Genomic DNA, 13,271 nt, shown 5'->3' with positions numbered 1-13,271 from the left:
ATATGCAAGGCTGCATATCTTGAGCTGAGATGCATCAGCTCAATTTGCAAATATCTTTCAGTTGATGCCACTAAAACACTTGTGTGTTCATTAGTACTTTCAAGACTGGACTACTGTAACTCAATTCTGTCTGGTTCATCTCAATATCTACTCCAGAAACTTCAAAAAGTTCAAAACACAGCTGCTCGGATCATACTTAGAGTACCACGATCAGAGCACACCTCCCTGCTGCTCTGTATCCTACACTGGCTATCCATTCGATCCAGAAAGATACTTACGCTCCTCTTCTGACAATTTGATCCAGAATCAAACACAAAATTTGTTCTCTGTGCTATGTTTCACTGTCGGACTCTAGTCCAACATACCTATCCGACATCACCCATGTGTACACACCAGCAAGATACTTACGCTCCTCTTCTGACAATCGTATACTCATTATTCCCACTATGAAAACAAAGTCATATGGACAGCGTTCTTTTGCATACCAGGGCCCAGCAACGTGGAATGAATTGCCCATTGAACTTAGACACAAAGACACAGTGATCATATTCAAGAGTGCTCTCAAAACTCACTTATTTCGACTGCAAGAACAAACTTAAAGACCTAATAATGTTTCCTACCTGAAATATTCTCAGCATGTTTTTTCTATTTTTTAATGTTTTTCTAATTTCATGTTGTTTGTTTTTGTAATAATATGATTATGTTCCTTATCTTATAGGTGTTGTCTAATGTTGTAAAGCGCTTAGAGCTTCTAAAGATTAGGCGCTATACAAAGTCCTCATTATTATTATTATTATTATTTTGTTTAAGTCTCAACATGTCTCGATTTGGAGATCACGTGGAGATTAGGCGCTATACAAAGTCCTCATTATTATTATTATTATTACTTTGTTTAAGTCTCAACATGTCTCGATTTGGAGGTCACATGCACTGCTTATTCCGCTATATTCGAAAATGAACACAATAACGAAAGCTGAAGTTGTTTATTTGATGTACTTTTTTAAATGACCACATGTCCATCTCTGGGTCTTTCTGCCTTTGAATTCAATCACTGTAAATATCAGTACATTTCCCACCTGGCCACCAGTCAAAGCCTTTGAACTTGTCGCCCAGCAAAGCATCATGTTCTTTTTTATGTACTCTTATAAAATGGCAACATGTATGTACTTCAAGGGGTATTTCAGTCACTGAATTCTGTCATCGTAAATATGAGCAGAGCTAATTGATCATCACATTTTCCCACAAAGGTGGCTGAAGCAGGACTGCCAAGTCTTTGAATTTTGCCGCACACCTACTACATGCATATGGAGGACTCCTGCCTCAGCGATTTTCTGCGTCCCAGATCAAAAATTGGCATCCAAATATGCGTAATTAAATGTTTCCAAGATCTCTGACTCACCAAAGGCAAAGCAGCTAATCTTGCTAGTATGTTTTCAGGTGAACAATTGGAGACATTCAATGATTTCTTCATAGTTTCTAGTCTCAAATCTTTTTTAATGATACAGTAAATGGGTTTGGGGTTGAAAAGTTTTCACTCACTTTCTAGAATTTCACATAAGTACAACAGGCAGTAAATCATAACCAGAAGACCGATACTGAATTAGCACAAAGCAAATGATTTTAATTCAAGTTTCAACCTAAGTTTTTCACCAATAATCACAAATTTTATAACTAATAATCTAATTACAGAAACTAATGTCCACTGCTTCTCGCTGGTCTCACCAGTATCTTGCTGCTTATAAAATTTTGCTGATATCAAATAATAATCAAGAGATATTTTATTGTACAGAAAGATGTGTGGGTCTGACAATCAGGGGCTATAACTCTGATAAATAAGAAAGAATGATGACAAAGTTTTCCACACAAAAATCAAGCTGCATGCCAAATTTGGTTTAAATAAAATGATAAAAAAGAAAGTGGGTCAGACAATGTGGAGCTAAAATGGCAATCTGGCTGAAATCCAATAATAATCAGGAAAGTTATTGTGCAGAAAACTGAGCTGGTCTGGCAATCAGGGGCTATAACTCAGCTAAGCAATGATATGAAAGGCTGACAATCAAATGCAGGCAAAGTCTTAGGGTTGTTCCATTTAAACATATATGGTACATAGGGAAGGCAGTTTTTAAAAATATATGGCAGGGTACTTTAATTTCAAAGAGTTCATATTAAGATGATAAGAAATTTCTAATTACTTCTATGGGTGAGTACCCCCTTTAAGTGCCTTCCCTGTATGTTTTAATGGAACAGCCCTCATCACTATCATGCTGGATGAAATCCAATAATAAATTAAAGGAATTAATGTGTGGAAACTGAAATAGGTGGGTCTGACAATCAGGAGCTACAATTCTGCTAAATGATGATACAGAATGCTAACAATCAAACCCAAACAAAATCACATCAATATCAATCAGAATAACAAAATTCAAATCTAATAATAACTAAAGAAATTATTATGCAGAAAAGAAATTTCATCAGTTTCAACAGCAGTGGTGAAACTCAGCTAAACACAGATGCAGAATACAGATAATCAAAATTAGTCAAGCTCTTAACAATGTCTAGCAGAAAATCAAAGTTGGTTGAAATCCAATAATAATTAAAGGAATTACTGTGTGGAAATTAAAGTTGAAGAAATAGAGGGAAGGATGGATTGAGAAGCTCAATTGAATGTCCTTCTTATCTACGAAAAATGGAAGACAAACACACCAATAAATTCCCAATATGTTGCTGAATGACTTCAACGAGAGAAGGCAAGATAGGAACTGATTCATGTCTGGGTAAAGTTAACTGCAATTCCCTGGTGTGCAACAGGAGTGCTTCAAGGTCAACTAGAATTTTATGTAAACCACCTCCAGCTTGAGCACTGTGATCCTAAAATTTTGCTAGTCCATCCTAAACATAATAAAACATGGATGCTGAACTTGCTTTTTTTGTCATCCGACAAATATCATCAATGGTGATATTGGCATGAACCCTGATTTGTGACAATTCTTATCACACAAAATGAAACAAAGTATTTTCTTCAAAGTTTGGAAACCGATAAACTCACCCTTGTCTGTTGTAGGTTACCTCCGAGAAGGCTGACATGGTTGTAGTGCAAAACACAACGGCACACTGGCCTTTGTATCACATGAGCTAGGCCTTTTAAGATGATGTCCATGATACTGATTGTCAAGGGTGATGACCTGTAAGAAATTGAATAAAGCAAAACTTAAGAAATATTAATGTAAACTCTGCATTATGATGACTGTAAAATCTTGATTTACTACTGTTGGTGCCAGTTGTGTTAGGTATTGAACCTCAGTATGGCAAGAATGATTCAAAATCTGATGAACACATGTATGAGCAATGGGGATTGGGGAGGAGGAGATATATAAAAAAGCCAGCCAAACAAGCAGTGACGATTTTACTTACTGCCAACTGACAATGCAACAATCAGGGTTAAGACAATCTTATGCTTAATGAAGAGTAATCATTTATGTGTTTATTTTTTATCTCTTTGTCAGCTTAGCTGATGTTTTGAGTAGTAAGGGAATAAATGACATCAGCGACACACAAAAAATCAGGAGCTGTAATACAACCATCTTATATCCACATTCATATTATGACAAAATGCACCATAGCAGAGTTTCCCAGTATTATTTGTGTACCTCTTTGGACCAAAAATATCCTAGACAAATACCTTGTACTTATATATTTTGTGCATTTCCTGTTTTATAAAAGATTGTGTAGTGATCCATGTCAGTAAAAAATAGTGATCATGACTTCTAAGTAGGTCCTCAATGCATGAATGGGGTCAGCATTTGTACACTTACTTTTCAGATGATTCTATTTCAGTTCTGATTGGTGTTTATTGTTTACTCTGGACTGGATGAGATTTTTTAAACTAATTATAAATTAATATTTCCTTTACAAAGCATAAGACAAATGGTATAAAACAGGGGTCATATTAAATTCAAGAATTGTTTTCTGCAAAGCAACCTTATTTGGAAAATGAATTTAAACACTTAAATTCTGCAATGCAATCTATATTGGATATTTACACATTAAAATTAGAAACAACTGAGTCAATGACTGTGTGAATGAACACACAGAAAATATTGGTACTGATTTCAGCTTGACAATATCAAACTTTCGTGGAAAATATGGAACTCATCACTGACGCTGAATAACATCTTTGGAATAAATGCATACATTTTTTCATGTGATGTGAACATGTTAATAAACTGCTTGATAATTTCTTCATGAAATTGATGTCGTAAAATGTGCAAATAAGCTGCTTTTCTGGAGATGTCTTTAGTAACTGGACAAAGCTGAACTTTATATGGAACACAAACTGACAAAAAACAAGTTTCATGAAAATGTGTCCGAATATTCAGCTAAAGTAAGCAGAAATGAGTGTCATGTATGGAGTTCAGATGGGTACAATTGATAGTAAAAATGCAGCCAACTCTTAAAATGCAAATTCAGTTTAATTTAAAAGACACGATGTTTAATCACAATATAAAAGTATACTAAGCTTCATGAAGATATCTCAAAGTGTTTTGGAGATATTATGCAATCATAAATGTGACGGATGGACACGTGTGCAAGTTATAGCCAGTATACCACCATGAACTTTATTTGTGGAGGGTATAATAACTGAATATAGGAGAAAAAAAATGAACAAACAGGCTATATGGTAAACTGCATAAGAATGAATACAACTGTGTGTGTGATTTGGATTTTAAACACAGTTTTTAAAAATACTGTCATATCACTATGATGTCTGCAATGTGGCAGTTTATAGTGATGTCTCGCACTGGGGCATCATACATCTAGCATTATGTCGCACCAAGTTATTGTCCTAACAACAGACCAACCAGTCCTAACACTAACCTCGCAATGCTGAGTGCCAAGAAAGGCAGCTTTTAGTACCATTTATGTAACTTTTTGGTATGACTCTGCCCGGGTTCAATCCCACGACCTCCCACAACCAAAATTGATGCTCTAACAACTAGGCCACCAGAGCAGTCATAAATGTATACAACTAGAAACCAAAATACAGCATTACACTGCTTTTATTAATATATATATATATATATATATATATATATATATATATATATATATATATATATATATATATATATATATATATATATAGTCACTGTTTATTTCTAATATATGCCTTTCCCTGCTCCATGTATGGAAAATAATAAGAGTAAAAGATCATTATGGTTTCCATCTTGAACTGTTGCCCAACAAAATGGTCAATTCACTAATGCACATGTGCAAAATAATGTTTATCCACAAATAAGCCACATGACTGCAAACAGCAGTGACTGCCCAAATTGTTGCTGGATAATGCTTGGTCTGATGACTTCCCAAATTGCTGCTGAATAATGCTTTGACGGATGACTTCCCAAATTGCTGCCAAATAATGCTTTGTCTGATGACTACCTAAATTGCTGCTGGATAATGCTTTGTCTGATGACTACCTAAATTGCTGCTGAATAATGCTTTGTCTGATGACTACCTAAATTGCTGCTGGATAATGCTTTTCTCATCACTGCCCAATTTCTGGCTGGATAATGCTTTGTCAGATGACTGCCCAAAATCTGACTGCATAATGCTTTGCCTGATGACTGGCCAAATTGCTGCTGGATAATGCTTTGTATGATGACTGAACTAATTCTGGGTGCATAATGCTTTGTCTGATGACTGGCAAAATTCCTGTTGGATAATGCTTTGCCTGATGACTGCCCAAATTGCTGCTCAATAATGCTTTGTCAGATGACTTTCCATATTGCTGCTGGATAATGTTTTGTCTGATGACTGCCCAATGCTTTGCATGATGACTGACCAAACTGCTGATGGATAATGCTTTGTTTGGTGACTCCCCAATATCTGGCTGGATAATGCTTTGTCAGATGACTTCCTTAACTGCTGCTGGATAATGCTTTGCCTGATGACTGCAAATTCTGGGTGCATAATGCTTTGTCTGATGACTTCTGGCTGAATTATGCCCATCTGATGACTTCCCAAATTGCTGCTGGACAATGCTTTGCCTGATGACTTCCCAAATTGCTGCTGGGCAATGCTTTGTCAGATGACTGCCCAAACTGCTGCTGGATAATGCTTTGCCTAATGACTGCCCAAATTCTGGGTGCATAATGCTTTGCCTGATGACTGCCCAAATTCTGGCTGAATTATGCCCATATAATGCTTTGTCTAATGACTGCCCAAATTCTGGGTGAATATTACCTATCTGATGACTGGCCAAATTGCTGCTTGATAATGCTTGCTTGATGACTGTGCAAATTGCTGCTGGATAATGCTTTATCTGATGACTGTCCAAATTCCAGCTGGATAATGCCTTTCTGATGACTGTCCAAATTGCTGCTAGATAATGCTTTGTCTGATGACTGCCCAAATTCTGGCTGAATATTACCCATATGATGACTGGCCAAACTGCTGCTTGATAATGCTTTGCTTGATGACTGCACAAATTGCTGCTGGATAATGCTTTATCTGATGACTGTCCAAATTCCAGCTGGATAATGCCTTTCTGATGACTGTCCAAATTGCTTCTAGATAATGCTTTGTCTGATGACTGCCCAAATTCTGGCTGAATATTGCCTGTCTGATGCCTGCCCAAATTCCACCTGGATAATGCCTTTCTGATGACTGTCCAAATTGCTGCTAGATAATGCTTTGTCTGATGACTGCCCAAATTATGGCTGAATATTGCCTGTCTGATTACTGCCCACGTTGCTGTTGGATAATGCTTTCTCTAATGACTTCAAATTGCTGCTGGATAATGCTTTGTCTGATAATGCCCAAAATATTGCTGGATAATTCTTTATCAGTTCATGGTCAAATGCTGTTCAACTTAACTATGCCAAGCTGACACAGTAGGCTTCAATTTGTCCGCAAATTTTGTGATGACACTGTTTACACTGTAGTGTGGATTATACTGTACTCCCACAATATAATTCAATTCATAGAAGCCATACAAGTGGACAACCTTAAAGGTGGAGTCACCTCATACTGAGCTATTTTGGTAAATCAACTTCCCACTATGTAAAGCTTTTGCATCCAATTTACACTTCCTGTGGCATTTATGCCATTGGGTGATGCCCCTTGTTGGCATCCATGGGGTCATGTCCTTTGATATATTATTAACCTGTCTTAGGGACATCAGCTTTTAAAACATTCTTGACTAGTAATTGATTAGCAGTAAATTTTCTTCAATTAGAAAATTTTCTAATATTAAAAGGCTGATTTCAATATATCTAAAATTGATTTTTTATTATTAGAAAATGCCATAATGTTTCTCTACAGTTGCATGTCATATAAAATAAAAGATTTCCTGAAAAAACTCATGCAAAGAATTAATAATTTTTGGAATAAACTTACCTTGGTCTCATAATATCTACACAGATCAACTGTTCATGCACTTCAAAACATTAGGGTTTTTTTAGACTGAAGACACCTACATACATGTACTAAATGCAGTGTGCACTGACAATATATTTTTGTTTATCATCAGACCTAATGGTATCACAAGTGACTTACATTTTACAAAAACAGCTATATGAAAATTACCTGAAGCAGTATATATATATATATATATATATATATATATATATATATATATATATATAACATTTGATATGCATGTTTTTATTTAAATAACATGTCAAAAACACAAGGGGTATTTGAAATGGAATTCGTTTCTAAAATGGTGAGAGTAACTGCTTAATCTTAAGTGCATGAAAACTGTGGTGCATTAAGAGAAAATGAGGGTACTGTTCACTGCACTGAATGATTCTGTCCTTGTAAGGGGGATGACATAAGCAGGTGATTATGTCATGAAAAAAACCACAAACTGTCACCTACATACTGTCATAGGTTAAAATAAATTTAACATATTATGCATGGCTTTTCCAAAACCACTTGCCCTATGTTAATTTTGTAATGCTTTATGTTCTTCAAGTCTTAACTCCGTAATCTGGACACATTACATACATCAGCACCTTTATTTTTTGCTTTATATGTACTACATTTGTTTATATTTATTACATAACCGCTCCCAATTATTTTCCTCTGTTGATCCTTTATTTTACATGATATAGTGTCAGAATCTGTCATTTTCCTCATGTGGTTAATCTCAATGTTATTCTTGAGTTTTCTAGCAAAAACATGATGCTGTGAATATTTACTATTTAAAGAAAGTTTTGACAAATAGGGAATAAATAGAGGAAATAAAAAGAGGATATTTTATTTTCTACATTAATACTGGATATGTGTCATCATGTGGTACAAAAATAATGTGATATACAAAATATATCATTCTTGGTAGCACATGCTGAAATATATCTGGCATTTATGCTGGAAAAGAAATTTTTTATTATTATATGCCAAACTTGTTCCAGAATTGAAGCTTAAAAGATTAATCTCACTTTTTCTGTACAACACACCACCACCCTTTTAATAAATTCACCTTACTGTCATAAGCTGATCAAAGAAATATCAATGATTATCAAAGACAGCAGTAGGAACGAAAGGACTTAATCTGTCGCATTCAATTACATTTTTGACATTTTATTATCTTTTACCACAAAGAAAAGACCAATGAGGTTAGCCAGTTATCTTTCTAACAGGTGGAGTCCACAGAAAAACCCAGTCCCGATATTAGGTCATCCTTGGAGTTTATCACTAGCCAGAACAATCTACTGTTGATAAACTGAGCGAAAAATAATCGTCAAAACTACAACATTTGTATCAATGAAAACTAATATTGTCTTATTTCATTGTAACAAAATATAAACTCTTAGTGCCAACTTATTATATATAAAACCTTAATGTCATTAACTTATTTTTCTTATCCACTAATTAGCGTGACTTTAATAAAACCGCATGATTAGTGTGGCCTAATGAAAATCTCTTAAACAATAGTTACAAATGGAAGATGCATTTTATCTTTAAGTATATGGAAGAAAGAACTTAATAAGTAAATACAAAATGTACAACTTATTTTCTTACTATTTTTATTCAGTCATTATAAGACAATTTATGCAAAACAACTGTAAGAACAGTTTCATATTTAAACTATAAACGAAAAGAATAACTGCCTTTATTTGGTCAACAAAAGTTAAATATATGGTCACAAAGAGGTAGATAGACTTGGTATGAATTTTTAATATTACCTCAATTAACAGAGTCAGGCCTAATATAAATAAATGATTAAAAAAGGAACAGGTGTGTGTATGTGTATGTGGTAATCAGAAACAATATTTAAAAATAATGCACCATGTTTTATTCACTTATATGACTTAAAGTATTGGTCTTGGACAACATTTTTGGGAAACATATTGTCATAGATCTCAAAGATGAGAAGAAAAAGATGTTGTTGTTGTTGCTGTTGTTGTAGGGTTTAACGCTATTTTTCAGCACATGGTAGGCTATACATGGCGGCCAGTATTAATGGTGGAGGAAGAACCCGGGAAATCACCGGAATGAACTAGTGATCCTCGAGAAGCTACTGGCAAGCTTTCTCACATACCCACATTGGCCGATTCTGAGACTCGAACCTATGCAGACAGAGGTGAGATGGCAGTGATCCATAACGGAGAGCGCTTTAAACCATTTGGCCACTTGGGGCCCCAAAAAGAACATGTATATTTGCATATAATGCAGATATGATATTACCATAATAATATATCAAATATATTTTAATGTAAAAAAATTCAACAATGAACGTGTATATTTCGAAACTAAACAGCTAAAATTGTTTCTATGGAAGTCGAACATTTTTACTAAATTACCCCATCAAGTAAATATATAAGAATTATCTAGAATAAATTGCTGAGTCATCCAGAATTATGATTTTAGAGATATGAATCTGTTGAAAAATAATTTCAAAAAAGGAATCACAGAGTTAATTATGTGAAAATAAGTATTTTATTTAAATGCAGATATGAGGAAATGTGATTTTCCATATGCAACCACAATATCACAGATGATGTTTAATATTTATCTATCAATTAACTCCTCTTTTCGCCCAGATAACTTGGCTCCTCATCTTTTTCAAATCCTCTCTCACCTACGATAACATTAACAATCCATCCAATTGAGACATTTTGTAAAGAGTTTAAAGAGAAAATAAATGGCTATGATCCATCATTCAGTAATGCATCAATTGTCATTATTGTAAAGAAAGATGAAATAACTAAACACAGATGTGAACTGTGTCCAGTCAAATGTCTTCAACAAAAATTCATTTCCATGTCTGAAATGCAATGCAATTTCTATTCATTTGTTGTAGCCCACACTGCAAATTTTTGTTGCTGCTTTTTCATTGTTAATGTCTAGCGAGAATGGCATCCCCTTTCTTAACTTGTCAGAAGGGGCCCCGAGTAGCCAAGTGGTCTAGAGCACTCTCCGTTATGGATCACTGCCATCTCACCTCTGTCTGCATGGGTTCAAATCGCGGATTCAGCCAATGTGGATATGTGAGAAAGCTTGCCAGTAGCTTCTCGTGGGTCGGTGGTTCTTTCCAGGTTCTTCCTCCACCATTTAATACTGGCCGCCATGTATAGCCTATTCTGTGCTGAAAAATGGCATTAAACCCAACAACAACAATTTTTCAGATGTCACTCAGTAACTTTCGCCCTCACTTATAATGCAATCTGTGTTTTGGGACCCTGTTGTTCACGAGTTATTAAAAGATGTACATCAATCTATCTACTCTAATCTATCTATATATCTATCTATCTACACACATTTGTCTTTGCTCTTCTATCTGCATTGTAACCATTCCATTTCTTTCATATATGCATCAATTTATATGAGCTATTTACAGACATCTTTTTTCAACATAAGGCTTCAACGTACAACTTGTTAAAGGGAGAAAAAAACAGTTCTATATCTGTAAATTAAATATGAGATTTTCTTAAACCAATTCACATTTTAGTTTACCTTTAATTTTATACTTTGGTTGTTATATTTTGGGCAAACTCAGATCTCCTAGTAATGGGATGATTCAGACCATGGTCAATTTGTACACGGCTTATTCATCCCAATTTCTGGGCTGATTCAGCCCATGACAAATTTGTACCAGGCTTGCTCATCTTAAATTCTGGGTGATTCAGACCATGGTCAATTGTACACGGCTTATTCATCCCAATTTCTGGGCTGATTCAGCCCATGACCAATTTGTACTAAGCTTATTCATCCCAAATTATGGGTGATTCACCTTTAATTTTATTCATCCCAAATTATGGGTGATTCAGCCCATGACCAATGACCTACCTGTGTACCTTTTAGACGATTATATCTTACAACACATATGACATTCTAAATAATCTGACTGGCCAAGCCATCATTTCACGATACGATTCTGTTACTATTTTCTATAATAAAACTTTTTCAAACAGATGGCATGCACATTATGTAGTCCTACAATGTAAGACATAGCACATGTTGTTTTTGTTTTAGTGTTATGTCTTACTATCCAAATAGTCCTACATGTAATACCCCGATGCTGTCATTTGTTGTGGGCATCAAGGTCTTACAGCCTAACTAATGGCGCTGTGTAGCGTGTTTTGATGTCGACTAACATCGTTACAAAAATATTTAAAACAACTGACAACTAAAATAAGGATGCTTTTCGATAAAGTAAAGTCATAATGTTTTAGTCTACTTACTCTGATGTCTTTTCTCTAATAAATTCTCACCAAAAAATAGACTGGTTTCCAAGTTTCATTGGCCTACATTTCAGTTGGCTGGAAAGCGACGAAAGCCAGGAATGCCGAAAAATTTTGTACAAATTTAAAGCGTGTGGTACGTTTAATTTTCAAACCTTTTTATTTTCATTCAAATTAGCGTGCACTGATTAACTTAATAAAAGTGACTTTAATTATAATTAACTGTTTACATCTTTTTTTAATTTATTGCAGACATCAATGAATAACCATGTGACTAGTGCGAATGACCAACAGCAGTGTGCTAATTACTGTTTCTAAAACAAATCGGATTTTTTTGCAAATTTCTAGTGTGCAGTAAATGTGATTTCTTTTCATTCAGAGTAGTGTGCATTAATAAATGTGACTTTAATTTTAATTAACTGTTGACATTTTTTTTGGCGACTTAGAGATGTGTTGGTATCTTCTTTAATTGTAGACGTCAATGAATAATCGCGTGATTAGTGGAAATTAATATTAGTGCTAATTATTATTTTCAATATGCATGAATTGGGGGTGAATTGTCCCTTGACTGGAGTTGAAGTGTCTTGGGGTCGAAATGTCTAGGGAATTTTCTTGGGGTCGAAATGTTTTGCTCCCATGTGGTATTGCTACTTATTTATAAATGTTGATAAATATTCACGTTACTGCACCCGAACACTCTTCGTCGAAATGGGAGTTATTTCCCTTGGCAAATCTTGAAGCTCGCTACTTTTTCTGTTAAATAAACGATCGCTAAATATTCACACTGTTTGTTTCTATGTTTGTGTTGTTGTTGAAATTTAAAGTAGGTAAATGATTGAGTCTTGATGTGTTTTTTGAGAGTCTTGGGGTGTCCTGGGTGTATTGGGGTGTTTAGTGAGACCCACATGTCTTATGTCTCACAGTGTAGGACTAACTATCCAAATAACGGTCTTGTATAGCGTGTTCCGATGTCGCTAACATCGGAAAGAGTAATCAAAGTTTCAGGAACATCTCACACACTTGGCAGCATATATCGACACTCTTCCACTAACATGTGTAATTAATATCAGCGTCGAGGTCTTACGTGTAGGACTAGCACGTTATGCAGTTCCAGACAAACCCCACTCTGACGTTCCGTGAACGATAATTAATGAAGTGTCAATATACATTAAATAGTTTTGTAGTCATATAATCTATACTTTATTATATACATCTTGTTCCTGCTGAACTCTACTTATACAGGTCAAAAGTAAGCTAACACTTTCTTGTATTCATAGACTATCATCATACCTGATATTTTTTTGAAATGTCGGAAATCCATATCCGTCCAAGTCCCATCTAATTGTACCTCTCTTGCTAAATCTGTTCCTGTTTCAAGAGCTTCGAACAAAGAAACTCCGGAATATTGTAGTGTACGATCATGTTTGAAAAGCAAACATTTTAAAAATATTAGGAGTGTCGTATTTTTATATTTATTGCTTTAACTTTTTATCTTATATTATTATTTTATGTAATGATTTTTATTAAACTGAAGAGAGTGAATAGTGCTCAGTCTTTAAAAATCGTCGTATAAATGACAAA

At 34.8% G+C, this 13,271-nt stretch overlaps 1 protein-coding gene across 1 annotated transcript in view; it reads right to left on the bottom strand.

Moving 5' to 3' along the window:
• The window catches only part of LOC149794140 (large ribosomal subunit protein bL9m-like), a 66,959-nt gene extending 53,932 nt beyond the window's left edge, over nt 1-13,027 (bottom strand). Inside the window, exons 1-2 of the mRNA XM_089968213.1 lie at nt 12,981-13,027; nt 3,047-3,182 (exon numbers count right to left, since the gene is read on the bottom strand). Of these exons, the coding sequence (XP_089824339.1) occupies nt 3,047-3,157 (111 nt within the window). The 5' untranslated portion in view covers nt 3,158-3,182; nt 12,981-13,027. The remainder of the gene's footprint in view (nt 1-3,046; nt 3,183-12,980) is intronic.
• Between the last annotated feature and the right edge of the window lie 244 nt (nt 13,028-13,271).

Source organism: Sinohyriopsis cumingii, chromosome 8 (assembly GCF_028554795.1).
Source record: "Sinohyriopsis cumingii isolate HCF-2022 chromosome 8, ASM2855479v2, whole genome shotgun sequence".
NCBI lineage: Eukaryota > Metazoa > Mollusca > Bivalvia > Unionida > Unionidae > Sinohyriopsis > Sinohyriopsis cumingii.
The sequence above is the reverse complement of the archived record's forward strand: the minus strand, read 5'-3'. Positions and strand labels throughout refer to the sequence as shown.